This window comes from Chamaea fasciata, unplaced genomic scaffold, assembly GCF_029207755.1.
Source record: "Chamaea fasciata isolate MVZ Bird 193981 ecotype frontalis unplaced genomic scaffold, bChaFas1.0.hap1 SCAF_9, whole genome shotgun sequence".
NCBI lineage: Eukaryota > Metazoa > Chordata > Aves > Passeriformes > Sylviidae > Chamaea > Chamaea fasciata.
The window spans coordinates 13,959,604-13,981,143 of NW_027094094.1; the positions used below are offsets into that span (position 1 = coordinate 13,959,604).

General features: G+C 58.3%; 2 protein-coding genes across 3 annotated transcripts; one reads left to right on the forward strand and one right to left on the reverse strand.

Moving 5' to 3' along the window:
* Positions 1-540: 540 nt before the first annotated feature.
* On the reverse strand, positions 541-15,506 carry MMS19 (MMS19 homolog, cytosolic iron-sulfur assembly component). Of its 2 annotated transcripts, none has more exons than XM_066191089.1 (31): positions 15,385-15,506; positions 11,740-11,788; positions 10,899-10,999; positions 9,322-9,407; positions 8,834-8,908; positions 8,211-8,280; positions 7,886-8,014; positions 7,613-7,674; positions 7,235-7,321; positions 6,851-6,925; positions 6,501-6,578; positions 6,089-6,227; positions 5,579-5,733; positions 5,324-5,402; positions 4,948-5,073; positions 4,562-4,643; positions 4,129-4,226; positions 3,622-3,759; positions 3,239-3,394; positions 2,892-2,991; positions 2,628-2,730; positions 2,444-2,518; positions 2,183-2,309; positions 2,000-2,100; positions 1,869-1,925; positions 1,571-1,757; positions 1,376-1,458; positions 1,112-1,276; positions 973-1,032; positions 751-851; positions 541-669 (listed from the first exon to the last, which is right to left on the reverse strand). In XM_066191089.1, the coding sequence occupies exons 1-31, from the start codon at positions 15,479-15,481 to the stop codon at positions 642-644; spliced, it is 3,069 nt and encodes a 1,022-aa protein (XP_066047186.1). In that variant the 5' UTR covers positions 15,482-15,506; the 3' UTR covers positions 541-641. The 2 variants fall into 2 exon arrangements, with proteins under 2 accessions (XP_066047186.1, XP_066047185.1); XM_066191088.1 differs by lacking the exon at positions 15,385-15,506 and adding an exon at positions 12,703-12,974.
* Positions 15,507-15,595: 89 nt separating this feature from the next.
* UBTD1 (ubiquitin domain containing 1) lies at positions 15,596-20,830 on the forward strand. Its single transcript, XM_066191099.1, has 3 exons — positions 15,596-15,739; positions 19,573-19,800; positions 20,019-20,830. The coding sequence occupies exons 1-3, from the start codon at positions 15,670-15,672 to the stop codon at positions 20,402-20,404; spliced, it is 684 nt and encodes a 227-aa protein (XP_066047196.1). The 5' UTR covers positions 15,596-15,669; the 3' UTR covers positions 20,405-20,830.
* The last annotated feature ends 710 nt before the right edge of the window (positions 20,831-21,540 follow it).

The following is a 21,540-nucleotide window of genomic DNA, read 5'->3' on the forward strand; positions in this document are numbered from 1 at the left end:
ACGAGCCAGCACTGGCCCAGCTCAGCTCTCTGAAGGGCTGGGCGTAGAGGATGGCACCAACATTCCCCAGGTGCTCCCGGGGAGTCTTTTTAAGACCATCTACTAAATACTGGTTTTTTTTAAGGGAGTCTGTTTTTGTTATCTTGTGGGGGACATGGACCTCTGGGGATGGGAGAAGAGGGACCACAATGTTAAAAGAGGAGGAAGGGCCTGTAACCAGCAGCATAGCTTAAGCTTCTCAACATATGGAAGAGCACTGAGGACCGAGCCTGAGCTGCATGGAGACCCTCAGAGCATTATCAAAACAGATATATTTATTCTTCTGGCACATGGGTTGTCACCACACGTGTGCACAGACCTGTCCTCTCCACTCAAATGTGGTGGGGGCAGTCCATCATTGTCCCTGGTTGCAGCAGAGGGTGGGCAGGCCACCAGCAGCACAGCTCCTTCCCTGCTGTGGGTGGTGGGAAGGGACTGCAGCGAGGGGTGCTGTCTGCTGGCCTGCATGTTCCAGCCCTAGCACTCAGGGCAGTCCTGGGCTCTGAGGATCCAGAGGGTCTGTAGCATCGGTTGGATGACTTGGTGGCTTAGTGAGGCGCTGGTCAGACTGTTGGTCAGCACAGGGAGGGGACACAGGGTGTTCACCTGCCTGGGCTCCCGAGCAGGAACCTGCAGGAACAGAGATGGTGCCATCAGCCACGTCCCCTACATGCTGGTACACCCCCTCAGCAGCTGCTTCCATGCACTCACCACTCTCCGCGTGCTGCCACTGCTTCCTTCCGCACCAGCCTCTTTTTGTCATCCAAAGGCTTGGCCAGTGCTCGGATAACTCGGCCTTTGTATGGGAGCAGCTGTAGGACAGAAGGGGCTCTTCATGAGAGAAATGGATGCTGGCTGCCCCCCAGGAGGTTTGGGACCTCCTTGCCCCTCTACACGCAGGAGCAGGCAGCAGGAGGCTGCAGAAGAACTTACCACTGTTGTGGGCAGACTGGTGAGGGCATGGGCACAGCGCAGGGCAGCGATGCGGACAGCCTGGAACAGACAGGGATGAGGGCAGCACACAGGGCAGGAAAGAAGGGCACAGCAGGGAGGGAGGAGGGGATGCACACACCATGGTGGGGCTGGAGGTGAGGTCGAGGAACTTGGTGACCAGTGTGTCGACATGCAGGCTCATGACCTGGGGAGCTTCGAGCAGCAGTGGGTGGAGGCAGCTCAGTGTGGAGAGCTGTACTACACGATCTGAGCAGGACAAGGCCTCAAGCAGGAGGGACAGCAGCTGCAGAGAGAGGGAGAACACAAGAGCAATGAGTAACCCCAAACCATGCACTCCTTATTGTCACAGCTCACTCTGCCTGCCACCCAGGCTGGCTCTTACCGTGGGCAGTTCTGTCACCAGCACAGGTTTGGGGAGGTGGTTGAGTACATGGGACAGGCCCTTCAGGTAATTGGCCTTCACGTCTGTGGAGAGCAGAGATGGTTACAAGCAGCCTGCAGAAGGAGGGGATGCTGGCTCAGGTCCCCTGGCTAAAGGCTCAGGTGTGGTGAGGCTGGGCTGGGGGTGGGCACTCACCAGGGCCAGCCCCATGGAAGCCTTGCACCAGCTTGGGGACATTGTCAGTGAAGAAGCGCTGGCGGAACATGATGCGCACGTCAGCGTGGCAGCCCTTGTGCAGTACATCTGGGGACTCGGCCATGAGCAGGGAGAAGCCATCGGCTGCGGCAGGGCCCAGCTCCGTGTCACCCAGCAGACCCAGCAGCTGCGAGGGAGAGAGCCCTGAGACACAGAGCCCTGCTGCTGGGGGTCCCCAGCCAGCCATGGGGAAGCAAGGCAGGTTTCTTAGACATCACACAGCCCCACCACCACCTACCTTGTCTGTCAGGCAGGAGCTCAGGGGGTGGTAGCGCAGCACCAAGGCTTTGGTCACCTGTGCAGGCAAAGCAGTCAGTGCCAGGCTGAGTCCCCCAGCTCCCCTGCCCCATTATCCAGGGCAGGCCTTACCCAGAGCAGCAAGGTGAGTGCCTGTGTTCGGCGGGGCCCCTCCGCAAGGCTGGGCTCCATCCTGTTCATTGCAAGCTGCAGGATTTCATCCAGCTGCTGCCCTGGGGATGGAAGGGACAAGCTGAGCCATTCCCCCTGGCAGCAGTGGGTAGGGACACCTGTCATCTGCCCCAGCCCCCTTACCTGCTGGGTGCTTGTTCACCAGCCCTGCAAAGCACTTGGCAGCTGTGGTGGCTGTGAAGGGACAGTTGCAGGAACAACTCAATGCCAGCAGCTCCCGGAGCAGCCATTCCTGCTGAGGGATTGCCACCTGGAAGAGATACAGAATGTGCTATGGTCCAGGGCTGCAGCTGCTCCCTCTGTCTGTCCCTGGAGCTTGGTGTGGACAGAAGCTAGAGGGTGCTTGGGCAGGGCTCCTCTCCACCCTGCTTCCCATCAACGTACATTGCGGGGCAAGGAGCAGACGAAGGCCATGAGGAGGGCGACCAGGCGTCTCTGTGCCTCCAAGCACTCTCCATCCTGCAAGGGAAGAACAGTGTCCATGTCATCACAGTCCTTTCTGCCAGCCTGTGCCAACATCCTCATTCCCAGCCCATTCTGGTGCCCCAGCCCCAATCATCAAACATACCCCGAAAGGCTGGAAGGAACAGGGAAAACTGTTTTGGGGCAGGAAGGAGACCTCTCCATCCAGAAAGAGGGGCACCACATGAGACACACTCTGGGCAGCCAGCCTAGGAGAAAAAAGACACAGTAATGTGCTGCTCTGGAAAGGTCACTGGAGACCTCCCAGAACGCACAGGGTCACCGTGCACAGAGAGCAGCAGGGGGCATGCAGGGAGCCTGCTTCCTCCGTACAATGGAGCACCCAGTTTCCTACCCCAGCTTCACTTACTCAGGGCTCAGGTGAGTGGTGGCAGCACTGATGACTGGGATCATGGCAGCCAGCACCTCTTCCTCCAGCAGTGCCTTGCCTGGCAGTCTCTGGGTGCTCTCTGCAGGTAGTGGGAGGAATGGAACTTGCTAGAGCCTGCTGTTCAGAGGGATGAGGCAGGCACAGACCCCTGAACCCACACCAGAGTGGGGCAAGGCTCTGGGACAGAGGCAGGAAGCACTGGAGCCCCTCTTGAGGGCCATGGGTGCCAAAATGCATCAGCAGTAGCAACTGACCGCAGGATCAGGGACCCTTGAGAGCCTGGGAGTTGCCTGCTCTCCCGTCTCCCACTCCAGCCCTGCACTTACCTTGCATGGCTGCCTGCACAGCCATGGCCAACAGGCACGGCACAACCGTCTGGTGGAAGTACCAGCAGCCCTCGGCATCCTGCTGGCACTGCAGGGCCACGCGGTGCAGGCTCTGGCACACAGAGACCATGTCTTGGGTATTCCTGGCCTCAGTCCCTGCAGGGCAGAGTTACCACCAAGTCAAACAGCCTCAACACCCAGCCCCCTGATCTGCACCAGGATCCTAGGACAGTGCAGCTCTTCTGACTCCCACTCCACCAGTGGGAGTCACAGCCCAGGGTGTGGGTTCCTTGTACCACTGCCATTCCAGCTCTCTCCCAGCCATCACCAGTAACAGAGGCAGCTCCTGCCCAGACACGTTCTGCCTGCATCAGCTCCATTACCTTTCTGCACCTTCTGGAGATACTGTAGCAGGACAGGGACAGTCTCCCTCACAATGCTGGTGTGGGTGGACACAGCTGCCAGGGCCTGCAGGCAGCGCTGCTGCAGGGAGTGGTGGTTGTGGTAGCTCTCCTCCCGCTCTGAAGAGGAAAAACAGCTCAGAGGGGGACCTGGGGACACCCCACCCAAGGGCAGTCAGAGCCCAGACCATGCCAGGGCAGACGTGGTGAAGCAGCACAGCAGACCCAGCCCATGCCAGGCTCAAGGCGCTCTGCCTGCTCTGCAGCTGGGCAGTTCCTTCCCACAAGGGTGATCCTGGCCACGCACAGGCTGGCTACCAGACCAGCCACAGCTTTCCCTGTGCCAGCACACAGTGCCTGCGCTGGGAATCCCCCAAAGACAGCCACCAACCTACACCACATAACACAGCCCCACTGCTTGGCAGAAATCCAATGGGGATGGAAAAGGCTTTGCCCCAAAACCAGTCACAATTCCATTCCCAGATCTACCTGACTGCAACTCCTCTTCAAGCCTGGGTACCATGCGTCCAGAGAAAACCTTTGGGTAGGTGGGGGCCAAGGACCCAGCTGCCTCCATTGCTGCTTCACTGCCAAGGGGAAGAGTAGAAAAGGTGATGCAAGGACTGCAAATCTGGGGCTGCTTGTACACCAGCTGCACAGACCTGGCCAGAAGGTGTCCCCAGAACCCCATTTCTCGGCAACTTGCCTTTTACACCCTTCAGGTAGGCACAGCAAAGCCCCCTGCTTTGATAGGCTCAGACTTTATTTCCAGCCCATGAATTGTCTAGTTTGTGCCACATAGTAATCTTGTTCAGAGTTCCTGTGCCTTCCCTCAGACTACAGCCCCTCTCTGCAGCAAAGCCAGGCTTTGTTCCTCCTGCCAGAGTGTGGGTGACTGCTGTGATGCCAGCCCACCCCTCACCTGCTCTGGGAATCCTCCTCATGCAAAGCAAGACGGATGAGGTGATCCACAACCAGCTCCAGATCAGAGGAAGACAGGAAGCCTGGAACAAGAGACATAGAGGAATCCTACCCTTGGCCAAAGGCAAAGATGCTGGTGTACTGGACAGGATCCTTTCCCCTCATTCAGGACAGCAGCAAGGCAGCAGCACACCAAATGCCAGAGATACAAGATGTCCAAACAGGCGAGAGAGAGACCAAATGTCCCTGGAGCTCATTGCTTGGGTAGGACATGCTGTTGCTACTCCTGTGCACTTACAGGCAGCAGACAAGGATATCCCAGCAGCCACCGTGTCTCTCAGAAGAGACTGACATCTCCCCCTGTCTCAAGTGAAAAAAGACACCAACCTTGCAGGGAGCCCAGGACAGTCAGTGTCTTGATCCCAACCAGCTGCAGCTGCACACTGGGATCCATCAGCGCCGAGAACACCACAGAGCAAACCGGGGCTTGGAGCGACAACAGGACGCTCTCATCTAGAGAGAAGGGCATGGAATCACTGCCTGTGTCTAGCTGTGACCACACAGCCACCATCACGGCACTTGACAGACCCTTTCTGGGGTGCTGCATTTGATACCAAAGCATGCAGGGTCCCTGGAACATGGCAGGGACCATGCAGCCACACTGGCCAGTGAGTTTTCCTTGTCTGTCAGCATTCAGGAAAGTGAGGTCAGAGCAAGCAGCCCGTGGGACACAGGTGCCTCCAGAGCAACTAGCCACCCTCACCTTCTTCCACATGTCCCCACTTGTGCTGTAACTCCAGGAAACCTAGCAGCATTTCCAGTATTGTCCTCCTCTGGCTGCTCTGCAGGGACACAAAGGTGTAACCCAGATCACTGCCACTGCTGGGACAGAGCTGCACCTCAGCCCAGCACTGCGAGGCCACAGGGTGCCCATGGGGTCTCTACCCACAGCCAAGGAAGAATCCTTTTAGACACCCTGCTGCCCCCAGGCCCTGTGGAACAAGTGGGTGTCCCTCACCTGTGTGTGCTTGGTGTACTGCTCCAGCAGCAGGGGCAGGACACTGTGGGTGATGCAGTGGTAGGTGCGGAAGGAGGCACCTGCTGCTGCCTGCAAGAGTTTGGCACTGGGCCACACCAGCTTCATGTCGGGCTCGCACAGATGGTGCCTGCAATCTGAGATAGGCTGGGCGTCAGCTGCACCGGCACACAGCTCCTCTGCCTCGTGTGCGGGGACACAGCTGATAGCGGGGCTGCGATGTGCTGCCAGGGCGCAGCTCTGAGCTGCGGCACAGCCTCCCCAGCTGAGCAGCTTCCCACAGCTCCAAGCACACAGAGAGTGCAGTTCCAGCAGAGACGGATGCAGCTCAATCCCCTTGTCCTCCCTTCCTGCAGCCAATTACCTTGGAGAAGGCAAAAGTTGCTGTGAGGACTAGAAAGAGAAGAGACTTGAAAGAGAAGAGGAAGGCAGATCTCTACCTAGGAGGATGCTTTCAGGCCTGGCTGCATGGGGCAAGTCTCTGTTAGCTACCTTGCAGGATGCTGCTGAGGAAGGAATCCAGCAGATCCTCAGAATCAGAGCTGAGCACGGAGCGGGAGAGGCAGGCAGAGAGAGCATGCAGTGCAGTCAGGCATTCTGTCTCGATCTTCTCACTCGCTGTCTGGAACACCTGGAGGAAAGGCCACAGGATGAGCTGAACTCCATGCCGACAACAACCACAGGCCTCAGACTCCTGCCTCATTTCCCCACAGTTTGAACGTGCAGCATGGCACATTCAAGCCACACAGACATGCTGATAGGCCTGGCCTGTCCCCTCCACTTTTCAGCTGGGGCAGTACAAGGTCACAGGTGTGGGCTGCTGGGAGATATGGGGCTCACCTGGTCTGGTTGAGAACTCCTGCTCAGCAGAAGCCCAGCCATGGTGGAGCCCTGCAGTACTCACCTCTCTGCGCAGGGATGACCAGAGGCTGGGAAGGAATTCCTGCAGTTCCTTCTGCCCGTAGATGGCACAGCAGGCAGTCTGCAAGAGGGAGCCAGGAGAAAGCATCACAGAGAAGCCAGTACCAGGACACAGTGCCAGGACAACTGCCCATCCTGGCAGGCTCATGCTGAGCTGCACAAGTCACTCAAAAAAACCAGGAAAGAGTGATGCAGGCCAAACCAGGACTCTGGAAATTGTGGGTCTGCAAGGGAGAGTCTCTGGCTGGCAGGGAGAACAGCTCAGAAGTGGCTGGCAGCTGCTACTGCCACAGATCAGCTGTAGGCTGAAGGGAGTAGGGGATGTCTCCTTACCAGAGTCTGCAGTGAGTCAAGCTTGGCACTTTGCAGTTCCGAGTCCAACTTCTCAATAAGCAGAGGGAGAAGGAACTGCAGACAGAAACACTTAAATTCAGCCCATCCCTTGCACCACCTTGTCCATGGCCCTGCAAGGCTGCAAGTTCAGCCTCTGCCAGGAGAGCGGAAGTGGAGGGGTACCTGCAATAGGCAGCCCCTTCCCAGGGTGTCAGTCAGCACCCTCCCCATGACCAGCCCCAGCAGGAGACAGGGCTGCCAAGTGCAAGCTCCTGGTTCCAGTTGTTCCCGTCCCAAAGTCACAGCAGGAGTTGCAGCTCTATGAAAGGCAGCCTGTGCTCAGGGAACAGTGAGGTGCCCAAGAATCCCCAAGGAGCTTTGTACCTCAGCAAACTGGGGTGTAGAAGCCAGTACGGCCCGGAGGCTCAGGATCAGGTCTTCCCTCTGGATGCCATGAGGATCATTGGGGGGCTGAAAAGGAAGCAGAGAGCAGGTTACATAAGTAGAGAGCAGACCACATCCCAACCCAGCCATCAGCAAAGGCTGCATCACTTCATCTCCAGCAAGGCAGCAACAGTGCCAGTCACTGCAGCTAGCTTGGCACCAGCCTGTCAGCCTGGGTACCACAGCTCATGGCTCGGTATTGCCCAGTCAAGACCCTTGGCCACCCTCTCATCCCATTCCCTGGAGGGGAGACAACCCCCTAAGAAAACACCAGAAAGAAATAAAGAATAGGCTGTGGCATATGGCAGACTCACTCACTGGAGTAAAATCAACAGGGAAGTAGCAGGATGTAACTTCAAACAGCTCCTCCACAAAGGGACCTGCAGACAGAGGAGAGAGGGGGTGAGCAAAGATGTTGATCAAAAAAGGCACAGCAGCTATGTTTAGCACCCACAACAGGCCAGCTCTGTAGCTTTTAAAGCATGTTAGGGACCACCCCAGGCCTGGTCAGACCCCAGAGCCATCCCTCCAACAGCTCAAAGAAAAGGGACACGTCTCCCAGACAGCTCTGCATGGCAGGTTTAAGCTCACCCAGGGCATAATCCTTGGCAATGAGATCACGCACAATCTGGAAGGCCACCAGCAGATTGCGGGGATCCTTCTCCCCATCCATGACCTGGATGAAGCCGAAGGTGAAGTTGGCACCCAGGCCTTTCAGCTCTGCAGAAAGAATGAACATGAGCAGATGCAGGACATCAGACCTCACACCACGGCATTAAATCAGCCGAGCTGCCCCAGCCCCACAGTCGTTTTCCATGTCTCCCAGGCAGAGCCACACAGCCCTTGGAGAAGGTGAAAGTGAGCCATTTACCCAGCCTCAACAATCCCAGAGTGGCTCTGGCATCTGCCCCCTCACCTTCCTCCCTGGTGCTCATGAAGTTGGTGATGATGCTGTAGACTGTGTGGCGGTCCAGCTGCAGCAAGGACTGAAGGGAGGAGCAGACCAGTCAAAACCATCCTCTACACATGGCAGCACAGCTACCCACTACCCCGCGGGCAGCACATGCCCGAGAGAGAGAGCAGGACTCCCAGAAGCTCAGCTGCTGCTTCCTGGCACAGAGAATCCATTTATCACATGCAAAGTGTGCACATGCCTATGCAATGGCACATGAACATGACAGGGTCCCATCACTGCATAGATGCACTATCAGTCACACCAGGGCCACACATGCTGCCCCAAGGCACTGCCAGCAAAAACAATCTTAAATGTGAGGAGAATTGGACTGGGGGCACTTAAACACAGCCTCGAGAATGGAGCAAAAGGAAATAATTCCCTTTGGACTGAGAAAATAGAGGACAAGGGCCAAACAGGATTCTCACCTACTGTCTGTCTCTCTTGCAGTGAGCCAAGCTGTCTCTAAGCTCTGCAGGAGCACTGCACTGTGCTGAATGTGGCCAGTCCTCAGGGCAGGCAGGCCATCCCCAGACACACAGGGAGCAGAGATCAAGGACAGGAGGATAGGAAATCACATTGCTCACCTGCACATGTACCTCCTGGAAGATAGCTTTGAGCACAGACACTGCTAGCCCTGGGGACAGCACCTCACACATGCTCTGGGGACAGGAGAAAAGCAAGAATAGAATACCATGATGGCAGCCACATAACAGAGCTCCTGCCTCTGTGCAGCAGCTGCCTGAAGGATCCTCTTCCACAACAGGGAGAGCTCACCACCCTCTCCCCAGAGAGAACAGGACGAGATGCCCAACATCTGTGCTGCTCCCCAGAGTGGCCAGAGAATCCTTGCCCCAGTACCACCACAGGGCAGGAAATCAAGGTAATCTCCTGTCCCTGGCTCCTCTACAAGAAGCACGGCAGAAAAGAGGAGACAGGGCAATATTGCCAGATGGGCTGACAGCCCAGCCAGGCCCCGCTTGACACACTGCTCCAACTCATACCCAGGTGTTGCACCTCCCTGACACTGCTCTGGAATGCATCCCAGCACTGCAGGCTGGGGCTGTGAGCTCACCAGTGCTCGGAGTCCCTGGAGTACTGAGGGAATCACCAGGTGATGATCCTGCAGCCGGCTCTCATAGAACAGGACCAGATGCAGCACTGTCAGAAACAGACACCAATGTGTGTTAGCCCTAGGAAATGCAGCTGCTGGGTGCTGGCCCCAGCTCAACCACAAGGTGATGGATTAAGAGTGAGCATATCTTGCACTGGTGAATGAGACAAACTGCTGCTGTTGGGTGCACCCACCTGGCTCCAACACCTTTGCCCTCTCCTTGTAAGCAGCCCACACCTAACAGCAGCAGGACAGCAGCCACCTCTGCGTGCTGCAGAAGTGCTGGAGCTACCCAAGAGGCATTTGCCCTGGCCTGTCCAGACATGTGGATGCAGACACCAGCACAGAGTGGCAGTCTGCTCAGCAGAGACTAGAGGATGTCATGGGGTGGGGCACAGGGCTGGGGCAGTTCTGGCTTCCTCGCACTTGGCTCCACAACACGTTCCTGGCCCCTGAGTCACGGCCACGGGCGCCTGCACACCCCAGCCCTGGGGAGTGGTAGCAGGAAGCAGACTGGAAGAGCCGGCTAGCAGCATCCTGTGCCCACAGCTGCTGCAGAAACTCAGCCCCCCAGGAGGCAGCCTGACGCAGTGCTTGAGAAATTACCTGCGTGAGCAGGGACACGAGGCTCTAACACAGCTCACTCCCCTTGCTCAGCTGCCCTGAGCCTCTTTTCTCCTCAAGTATCCACACTGTACCTCCCCCACTTCTGGCTGCCCCTCCAGAGCACCCCAGTTCCCATCAGTCATCACACCTGACTCCATCTACTGCAGTAGATAGGGTTCTATGCACAGCTGCTCTCAGCCATGCCTGCCTCTAGTCAAACAGAGCCAAAGTCCAAGGACTAAGCATCTTTTACTTCCATCCTCCCCTTCCTCCACCTTACTTACTAGCTAGGCCCACTGTCTAGCCACCCTACTGGCATAAGTTCAGCTTCCCATCTGCAAGCCCCCAAGCCAAAGCTTGTTAGCACTTACTGGCTTTCCCTGCTGCCAGCCAGCTGCTAAGGGGCATTTAACAGAGGCAGACCTTCTCCTCGCCTCCATGAACAGGGCATCTTCCCCTCCCCACTCCAGTCTCCCACTTGACTGTCATCCTTACACTGATCTTCCCTCCTCTCCAGGCCCCAGGGTTCCTTCTGCATTAACCTGGTCAGGCTGCAGGGCTGCACTGTGACTTGGTGTGTGAAGGACAGTCTTCCTGCTCTGAATCATCACCCAAGGATTCTGACATACAGATGTATCCCCAACATGTCCCACGTGGCGCTGAGCACACCCAGGTGTGCAACACCCACACACTGCCAAGGGCCCCAGCTGTCCAGGGATTTGGTGTGTTCAGACAGTGACCTGAACTGTGTGGTGAGGTTGGCAAAAAGGCTGCAGTGCAAAGCCTCCTGCCCTCCCTGGACTTTGACTCTTAAAGACATGTACAAAGTTGTCACAGTGTTAAATTAATTCCTTTGCCAATTGCAGGACAGACACTTAAATGTCACAGGCTTTGTCCCTAGTCAGACACTCAAGGGTCAGAAAAGCCCTTACCTTCCTTCTCCTGGAGCAGGGAGTAACACTGGAGCAGGACTTGTGACAACAGCTGGATGCCTCGCCCTCGGGTCCGGGGATCTGTGTTCTCCAGGCAAAACCTATGCCAAGAGGGGAGAAAGCCCAAGAAGCCCATTGTGAGCAGCCACATCCAAGCAGGAAGCACATCCTGAGCAGACACATTACAAAAACAAAGAGGTGCCGCTCTGTGGGCCCAATCATGCCTGACTTGCTGGCAGAGTGGAAACAGACTCCTCTCCCCATCTGTGCTGCATGTGTGCATTCAGCCCCAGAACCATGCAAAAGAAATCCAAGTTCTCGAGTGAGACAAAAGAAATTGCTCTTGCACCATGCTCCCAAGATCATAAGGGTCAAAAAGGGTAAAGCCTCTTACAGTGAGGCAAACCCAGCCCCCAGCTTGGGAGAAATGAGCCTAGGCCATGACAATTTGGAGACAAAAGCAGAAGCTGAGTGCCAGCCAACTTGTGACATGGTGCTGTGCAGCTGTGTGCTCAGGCAGCTCCTGCTGCAGACAGCCCCAGCTGAAAAGTGCCCTGAAGTTTGCTGCCTGCCACACAACATCTCTCCTCTGTCCTGGGAGAGCATCAAGACCTGCTCTGGCCTTGCTCTTTCCCAAAGAGTTCCCGTGTCCAGGGAGGGCAAAGCACTGTTCAAGCTCCATCCTGTGAGCAGACAACATCCTGCCTGCTGCAATGTGCCATCCAGTGCTGAAGCTCATCCTGGATGAGCACACTTGTCCTTCTAACTATGCCTCCTTGTGGAAATGTCCCCTGCAAGGCCCTTACCCAATGTGCAACTTGCATAATAAAGCTTTTCTTACCCCAGGGCTTCCACAAGCTGCAGCACTGTCCATGTTCCATCTTTCACCCCTGGAGAAAGACAGAGGGTAAAGAGAGTGAACCAGAGAGAATATGTAGGCATGTTACTGGAGATGGATGCTGGGAAGCATCCCAGCACCACAGTGGGGAAGGCTGGCTGGTGCTGACTCCTCCCAAAGCACCAAAGGAGCCATGTGCACTTAACTGGTGGAGCTGCTTCCAGCCCTGTCTGCAAACACCTCTGAGACTGAGAACAGACAGCTAGGGGAGGACTTGCCTGCACTTTGCCTCACCCTCTCCCTGCAGTATGGCTGTATGTGTGGCTCCTAAGAGAAGTCTTGCTGTGCTCCACTCCACTGAGATACTAAAACCTCCTTCTCTAACATGGGGATGCTGTGAGGAGACAGAGGGCAGCTATCTGGGTGCTTCCTGAGAAGAACTGGCTGAACAAGCAGCCCAGACACTCAGCTTCCCATCTTGACTCCATCATCTCCACATTGTGCTGAGCAAGAGCTGCACAAACTTCTTCCAAGATGGAGGGCAGGGAGAAAGGCAGTTTTGTGGTCAGAGGAAGATAAAATGCTGGGATTCCTGGAGTCTATTTCCAACGCTGACTCAGATTCCTTGCCAGGTTGCCTCATTCACCTCCTACCTCCATATTCTTGCAACTCAACTGGGGAAAGAGTCACTTCTCGGGAGGCTTTGGTAAGGGCCTGCTTGCTACACCTTACAAGAACCTAGGCAGAAGGGCAGGTTCTCCATTCCTGCCACCCATTGCTCATGTGGCACCTTCTGAGAAGGAAAGCTCTGTGCATGCCCTCTGCTTAGACAGGGGTGGCAGGCAAGGGACTGCCTTACCTTCAAACCCCTAACCTGCAGCTCAGGTGTCAAATGACATTGCTGGAAAACACCCTTCACTCTCTGCCTGTACAAAACAGCATTCCTCCACCAAAAACGCAAATCACCTGGCAGACACTGAGACTCACTGTCTTTGTCCACGGGCACTTCTGGGCACTCTGGAGGGACATGCTCACCTCTCTGCCCTGCTGAACCTACACAACTGACAGGGCACTCACCCCCACAGAAGCCCAAAGTTTTCATTACGGGCTTTCCCAGGCCTTGTTCCAGCTAGTGTCTCCTGCTGTTGCAAGCATTTACTGTCTCTTCCTAAGCAGTTAATTCCAGTATTAAGACACACTGCTCATCATAGAGCTGTCTCTAGGGATGGGATGACAGTGTTTTCTGACAGGATGTTCTGACAGCAGGCAGTCCTGACTCCAGAGACCGAGCTTTCAATCCTGCCTGGCACAGCAGGGAGAGGGAGCCTGAACTGAGAAACAGAACAGATAAGGGGAGCTATGTGGAAAAAGAACCCAGCAGGTCTCAGAACTGACAGGCACAGACGGAACTGGGGGTGCCCTCAGAGACAGCCATAATGTGCTGGCAAAATTTCTTGCAGAATAACAATGAAACAGCAAGCAGATGCTGTGCACCAGCCAAAGCAGAGTGAGCTGCAGAGAGAGCCTGGATGGCCCCTCCACATCCAGCATCCCAATATCTCACTCTGCAAGCTCATGAAGAGCCCTTGTGCCTCTGCACCATCACAGAAAAAGTCTGAGACAAATGCCATCCCTGTGGCCAGGTGCTCTGCCTCTCTCTGTCTGCAGAGATCAAAAGCAGCTCTACACAAAGCTTCTGGTTTCCTACTCAACAGGACAGAGCTGCAGTGTGATGGTCAAACCACAGCCAGGGTACTGATACTCCCTGTGGTCAGCACAGTGAGGTCAGCAGCTCCCTGTGTTCTCAGGGATGCAGGTGTGAGCAGTTTTGCCTCACACAGTGTGGCCACCTCTCCCAGGTACAGCCTGTGAGCGTGGCGTGCTCGTGGCCAGCGCCAGCACAGCTAATTGGACCTGCCTCGTCAGCACAGCAGGCACAGTGGTGAGCCCCTGAAACTGCTGCCTCCACATCTGGCAGCAGCACACATGCCCCAAGGTTAATGGGGCACCTTGAATCCCTTTACCAGGAGGGGCTGCCTTACTATTCTGTGATTCCTGTAGTTCCCAGAGACTTAACAGAAGCAAGTCATTTACCCTGTGCTGGATTGCTACTTGGAACCAACCTGCTCTCTCTCCTGACAGGTCTGTCCTCCTTTCAGTGCCCTTTCTAGGTGTTAGTCACTTCTGGAGGCCTTCCATTCTTGCTTTCTCCATACCCTCAAAATGTAAGCACAACATTCACAGGGAATGTGTAATGGATTCTGTAACAGCAGTATCCTTCTCTCCCTATTTTTTAAGAAAGATTAATTCAGCCTCCTTCTGCCACCCACTGACCCATGCAGCCCAACCCGCCTGTGACAGCACCAAGGCCTTTCTGCCACTTGCCGAGTCACATCTGTTTTAGTCCTCAGCAACAAACTGGGGAAGCTCAACGTGTTTGTTACAGCAATTGCACAATGGCCATGAGCTTAGAAAAGACCTCCCCTTTTGGTCAAGGATACACAATGCAATTTAATCCCTTCTGATGGTTCTGTGTGAGGTCAGAGGGGCTCAAGGACACTTGCCAGCCCCACTGTTTGTGAAGGCGGGTTTGTCACAAGAGCCACATGGATGACAAGAGCTGGGGAGCAAGTGGAGAGCAATTCTCTTTGTATGTCTTCCAAGAGACAAAGCTTTCTCCAGGCACTTCTGTAACATAACATCAGGTGACAACAGCAGTTCTAAGGTTATCCTTCCCCACATCTATCCCAAACATGTCAGAGACTGTGCAACCCTTCTGCAACATCTTGAATGTCACATAGTTTAGTGAATTCCTCTAAATTTCCTTAGCATTTTCTTCACTCTGTGTTACATGGGCCACTGGATTTCTTTCCTGTTTTGCCAGCACGTCTCATCACCAAGACCCAGCAGAGCAGTTCACAAGCCATCAGGCCTTAGGAAAGGTCTATAAGCTACCTGTCCGTGTAATGTAACATATATAGAGAGCCCTTCTCGGCCCTCCGAGCTCCTTCCCCAAACATGCTGAAGCCACTGCCTACAAACACAAAAAGTAACATCTTATCCTTACAAAGCCATATTCCTGAAGCTGTAACTTCCCTAATGCAACAAAGTCACCCAACTGCTATTCCAAGCAGAAAGATAAATTATCCGACGAAAGCAAATGCCTAAAGCCCTGCTGGGAAAGGGGGAGAAACCACAGCGAGGGCAGTCTGCAACCGGCACCTCCCACGGTCCGTCAGCAAGGCCATGAGCTCTGTTCCCACTGCCGATTTCTCTGCCACCCACATCTGCCCCGCTCCCGGAGCCCTTCACCCCCGCGCCTGTCCCACTCCCACCGCACATCCTGGCAGCTCCGAGCTGCAGGCCCGGCCCTATCCACTCCCACGTGCCCTGCCCCGCACGGCAGCCTCACAACCCACAGACACGCTCCATGCCATGCCGCGCCGCGCCGCACCGCGCCTCCCCACCCTACCCTACCCTACCCTACCCTACCCTACCCTGCCCTGCCCAGCCCCGCAGCCCCACGCTCCCTCCCAAACCCCTCCCCACACCGCCACACCCGACCGTGCCCACGCCCGCCTCAGGCCTAGCCCGGCCCCGCCGCCGTGCCCACGCCCAGTCCCGCCCCACCCCGCCCCCGTGCGGTACCTGCTGCCACCTCCGCGGCGCGGCTGTCCTGCTGCCCGGACACAAAGTCCCGGACGGAGGCGGCGAGAGCCTCCGCCCCGGCCCCGGCCGCCGCCATGACACCCGCGCGCAGGGCCGCGGCCCGGCCCCCCGGCCCCGCCTGCGCCTGCGCGGGGGCGGTACCGGCGGTCACGTGCGCCCGGGGGGCGGGGCTGCCCCGCGCGCACCTCGGGCCCCGCGCGCACGGGCGGGCGCAGCGCGGAGCCGGCGCGGCCCCGATGCCGAGCGCCGCCGGTCGGCCCCGCCATGGGCGGCTGCGTGGGGCGGCAGCGCCGGGAGCGGCCCGCCGCCGGCAGCAACACCCGCAAGCGAGCAGGTGAGCGGGGGGTCGTCCCGGCTGGGTACTCCCGCGATCGCGGGTACCGGGACGGGGGGGGGGTCTCGTGTCCCCCTGGGGGTGGCGCGGGAGGGTTGCGGGAGGAACGTGGGCACCGGAGGAGCGCAGTCCGGCACGGGACAACTCCTCCCTCGCACAACCCCAGGAGCTGCTCTGTGCCCTCGGGGTTCCCGGACCTCGGAGATCCCGGTTCGGTGCGCGGCCTCGGGAGCGGACAGGAACCGGAGCTCCCGTCCCGGCGCCCCGGAGGCTTTGTGGGGTCAGGGCTGGGGTGCGGAACGCGTTCAGCCGAGCCCTGCCAGTTCCCGGCTCCTCCCGGGAAGTGCTGTCCGGGGAGGACTGCAGGGTGCCGGATGCCCCCGGTCTGGGCTCGGCAGCGTTCCCCGGCACTCCGCGTCCTGCGAACGGCAGGGTCCCCCCGCTCGGGGTCGGTGCCGTCCCGTACACATGGCTGCTGCCGGCGGGCGCGACCCCGTCCCCGCTGCCCCGGGGCTTCGGGAGGTGCGGGTAGGGCAGGGAGCGGCTGCGCCGGTCCGGAGAGCAGCGGCGCTGCTGCGGGGCTGGTGCAGCCCCGTGCCCCCCGGAGTTACCCGTGGCCGAACACCCGGGTGCCATGCGGCGCTTCCCCGTGATGCCATGCCGGAGGGTCCCGGAGGCCGCGGGGATGGGTACGGTGGACTTTCGGCAGAGAAGCCGTGGGCTGGTAGGATGAATCACGCCTTTCCCTTGCCGCCTCCCCGGTGGATGCCGTCGCAGCCGGTAATTACCGTGTTTATGGCAGAGCGGTAGTGGGCGGTGGGAGAGGAGGGGCAGGAAGCGTGTGCCCGGGACGGGACGCCCCGGCCCTCGCCTGCAGCTGGGATGAGGGAGGGAAGGGCGTTTTCCGTGGGACGGTGCCCGCCACTCCGGCAGCACGTGCAGGGTGCCGCGGCTACCGGGCCAAGCTGTGCCCGTGCCTGTGCCGTGGGCAGCCGCCCCCACCGCGCGGGGCTCCAGGTGTGCCAGCCTGCCCCGGGGATGCCCTGCTGATATAGACTGGGGTGATAGTCCTCCCCCCCCCCCGACACACTTTGACCCCAGGAGTGCCTTCTTGTGGGTATCAGTGAGGCCTGGGGTCCCTGGCTGACTGTTCCCTCAGCTTGGTGAGATATGCGGCCATTGCCTTCTAGCTCAGGCTGCTGTGACAGGGGTGGGGTCAGATCCCAACATCTGGATCTGTGTTATCCACTCCCGTGCCAGGCAACATCTGTCTGCAGAGCCTGTATCTCCATCCCCACTTGCTCTGCCGGGATGGGTCATGGTCCCTTCCTGGTGTGTTGCTGGCAGTTGTTGCTGGTGCTTTCTTGCACCATGTCCCTTCCTGGGAGAGCAGGGCTCTCCCTTGTGCCAGGTGCCCTGGCTGGTTCCTGCCTTTGCTTGCATGGTCCCACTAACCCGTGGGAGCTGCTCAGCAGGTGGTAGAGGATGAAGCAAGGCTACAGCTGCCCTCACCAGCAGTATGGGGACACTGCCCTGGGCCAGCAGGTCCCAGTACATGAGGACCTACCTTCAGCAGGGAGGGGGACTCTGCCTGCTCACCTCTGCTGCCACAGGGGTCGTGCTAAGCAGCCCACCTGCCTGGCCAGCTCCTGCCCCGGGTAGGGCTTGTTGTGACCCCCTGTGGAGGGATCCTGCAAGGGTTCCCAGCAGCAGGTGACAACTGGTAAGCTGGTGTGGCCAGCTTACCGCAGCAGGAGCTGGGGATGCCCATGGCATGCAGCATCACAACCCTGCCTGGCTCAGGAGTGGACCAGGCAGCACTGCTGGAAGCAGTGGTGTGTGCCATCTGGCTGACATCTTCTCCAGGACCTGTCAGCTGGGGCTGCCTAAGGCTCCTGCAGGCAGGGAGCAAGCCCGGGGCAGGGAAGCCTTCGGGTCACATCCTCCTGCCTGGGGATCCCTCACCAGGGCACCACAGGGGGCTAAGCCACGGGCAGGGTGCTGCAGGCACAGGGCAGGAGGCAGCAGGCTGCCAGCCAGATCCTGTTGGCTCGAGTCCGGGCACAGCGAGCGGATGGACCTGTCTGGTGGTGCTGCTGTGGAGAGTTGCACAAGGGGCCAGGAATAGAGCAGCAGGAGGTGATTAGAAGGTGCAGGCCTGGCTGGGTGGTAGCAATAAATAGACGAAGCTTAAGCCTCTGCCTACCTGGGCAAGGCTGCTGGGCATGCCTGTACACACGAGGCAGCCACAGCCTGTTCCTGCTCCCTGCTGCAGCCGACCCCCACAGCTCCAATCCTGCTGCCTTTCCTGAGCCAGCCTCTTCCCTTTGTTGCAAGCAGAGCTGTGGGAATGGTGCTGACTGGGAGTGCTGGCCGGGAGTCCTGGCTGTGAGGACATGTGCCCCAGCCTGGTGGCCACAGCAGTGTAGGGACATGATCCCAGACATGTCTTTCAGGCTGGCTGTGGACACATCTCCGCTGCCCTCCTGGGGCAGGTATTGCCTCTGACCTTGCTGTGTCCTATGGTGCTGCAAATCCCTCTGGCCCAGCACCGTGACTGCTGAATCGACAGCACTGGCTGCAGCCGGCTGCCCTTGCTCCTCCAGGGATGTGGGCAGGATGCTGCCTGCCAGGGATGCTTGGTGCCCAGCCCTGGGGTAGCTGAGCACCTGTGCCCCTTGGGGACCCCTGAGGTGGGTGCTTGCTGAGAAGCAGATGCTTGCTGTGCTGGCTCAAATGGTCTTGAGTAGGGTGAGGCAAGACTGGTACAATTGAGAAGGTCATGTAGTGCCTTGTGTCACCACCACACACTTGCTCAGGAGCAGCTACCTGGGGAACTTGGCTCAGCCCACAGCTGACAGTGGTGGCTGTCTCCGGTGGCTGGGGTGTGTGGCATCACCTTGCCCGGCAGGTCACTGTGTGGGCACAGGCATCTTCCTGCCCAGCTGGAGCCTCACTTTCCCCTCATCCTGTCCCCACAGGAGGTGTGATGCCTGGCCAGCTCAGGGAGAGGGGTGACAGGAAGGAGATGTTATTATTCATTGTCCCCAGCTCAGCTGGGAGTGACAACAACTCCTTCCTGCCCCATGTGTCCGGCCTGGCTGTGGGGCTGATGGGACAGGGCTGTTCCCGCAGGGCCACAGCCCAGTGTAGTGAGGACATGGTGATGTGGGGCTGGCATTGGGGTGGCTTAGATCCCTGGGCAATGCTGGCTGGTGAAGGTCTGTGGGGATGTGGCTAGGGGCTGTTTTGTGGAGAGGCAGCTCAGTTCAGCCCATTGCTGGGGCAGCTGCAGTCTGGCAGCGATGCCCTCTGTCCCTCTGATGCCTGGGATGCTCTGTGCCTGCTGTCTCGCCTGCAGCTGGTTCCTGTCATCCTGGGGTGGGCAGAGAGGACAGTGAAGTCCTGACCCCCCTTTGCTGCAGCTCAGCCTTTGTAATCTTCTCGTTCCGACTCACCAGCTTATTTCCTGGCTAATTCCCCAAGCTATAAATACTGCTCTGCATCAAAGGGCCCTGAGGCCCTGTGGCCACCCTACGGGGCAGTGACTGGTCCCCCAAATGAGGAAGCAAGAGCCTTTGTCCCCGCTGAGGGCAAAGGGTGTCACTTGGGGCAGCAACTGCTGTGGGGACAGTGGGGATCTTGGGCTGGGCTAGCTTTAGCCCAATTACCCCTGGCAACACTGGGGGCTGTTCTTCACTGGACAGGATGATCGCTCAGACCCTTGCTGGGGTGCAGAAGGTCCCCAGGAAGAACCTGTGGGTATGGGGAGGTGAGGGGCTCAGGACCTGAGGGGAAACCCTGTCCTTTGGCTGAATATCCCACCTCTGCAGGCCGCAATGAGCCCCTGAAGAAGGAGTGTCCCAAGTGGAAGAGTGACTACCCCATGACAGACGGACAGCTGCGCAGCAAGCGGGATGAGTTTTGGGACACAGCGCCTGCCTTTGAAGGCCGCAAGGAGATCTGGGATGCCCTGAAGGCAGCTGCCTATGCTGTAGAAGCCAATGACCACAGCCTGGCCCAGGCCATCCTTGATGGAGCCAGCATCACCCTGCCCCATGGTGAGGGTCAGCACTGGGGGTTTGGGTGGGGTGTGTGCCGAGTGCCCCATATCTGGGCACATGAGGGTCCCAGGCTGGAGTCCCACCTGCCGTGCAGAGCTCTGCCCAGCCAAGGGGAGTGAGGCAGGCTGTGCCACGCTGCTTGGGGTGGCCCTGTTCTCATTTGGGTGGTCCATGGGGATGCCCATCCATTTAGCATCTTATCCTGCTGTCCCCAGGGTCCCTGACGGAGTGCTATGATGAGCTGGGCAACCGGTACCAGCTGCCCGTGTACTGCCTTGCACCCCCCGTCAACCTGATCCTGGAGCGGAGCGAGGAGGAGGCAGTGGAACCGGCTGAACCTCTGCCCAATGCCCGGCGGGAGTTCACCCTCAAGGTGCGCCTCTCCACCGGCAAGGACCTGCGGCTCAGCGCCAGCATGAGCGACACCATTGGGCAGCTGAAGAAGCAGCTGCAGGCACAGGAGGGCATTGACCTGGCCTGGCAGCGGTGGTTCTTCTCAGGCAAGCTGCTCACTGACCGCACACGACTGCAGGAGACCAAGATCCAGAAGGATTTTGTTGTGCAAGTGATAGTCAACCAGCCCCTTCCACCCAGGAACTGAGCCACCCCCAACTGGTTGAGGGGAGAGGGCAGGGGGCTGTGGGACAGTGGCACCTCAGGGGATTCCCTGTGCTGTGTTCAGGCCCATCCGGAGCTGCTCCTGCTCCCCCCTGAGGCTGCCCTCTGCACAGGTGACCCCCCCAGGAAGGTCTGCATGGGGCTGTGCCACCATGGTGGCTCCCATTGCCTGGGGACACGGGCAGGCGCCGTGTTTGCTGAAGGAGGTTCGAGACCAAATGTCTCTGGGGCTGGGGCTCCTCTGCCAGGCTGTGCCGGCAGGGAGAGGCTGTGACCCACTGGGCTCTGGCTTCCCCCTGGCCAGGAGACCCGTGGGGTGCTGGGCTGGGTGGAGATGTCTCCCCTCTGTACATAGTCTATATTTATCAATAAAGCCTTTTCATCCTTCCTCTGGCCTTGGGGACAGGCTGGAGGGGGCTGTAACCCATAGCCGTAGAAGGTCCCTGTGCCTGTCCTGTATCTGCTCCCATGTAAGAATGGGCACAGGATGGTCAGGGGTAGCCTGCACACCCTAGCTCTGCTCCTTAGTGCCACTCTGACCCTGTTCTGCTAGCCCTGGCTGTTTGCCTCTGGGACCCTTCCCCAGCATTGTCCCATCGTCATCCCAGCTGCTTCTCAGTGTGGGGTCACCACCTCCCTTTCCTGGTTCTTCCCCTCTGAAGGTTTAAGCTTGTGTCTGCTGTTGAGCTGGGTGGGACAGTCCGTGGAGGGGAACAGTCTCAAAACTACCCTCATGGCCACCATGGCCTGCCTGGTGAAAACAGTGTCTTTCTTCTGTGGGAGGCTGTCACACTCATGGGACAGGGCACCCACTTATGGCCCTGGGAACTGCCCAGGAGGGTAACAATGACGTGTAGCTGTCCGTCCCTCCCCCAGGTCCTGTGCTGGTGGATGGTGCCCAGCGCATTAACTGTCCCAGCACAAGGCAGTGTTGGCCTCATCTTACAAGGGGGGAGTGCTCAGGAGGGTTGAACAATGTTCCTGCTGCCGGGAATAGCTGCCGGCTCTGCCTGTTGGCCCCACGTGAGGCCAGTCTCCTGCTGCCAGGCTGCCATGTGCTATGGGGCAGGCTAGGCAGCCTCGGGGACCCTGGCAGGGCTCCTCGGAATGTTCCACACC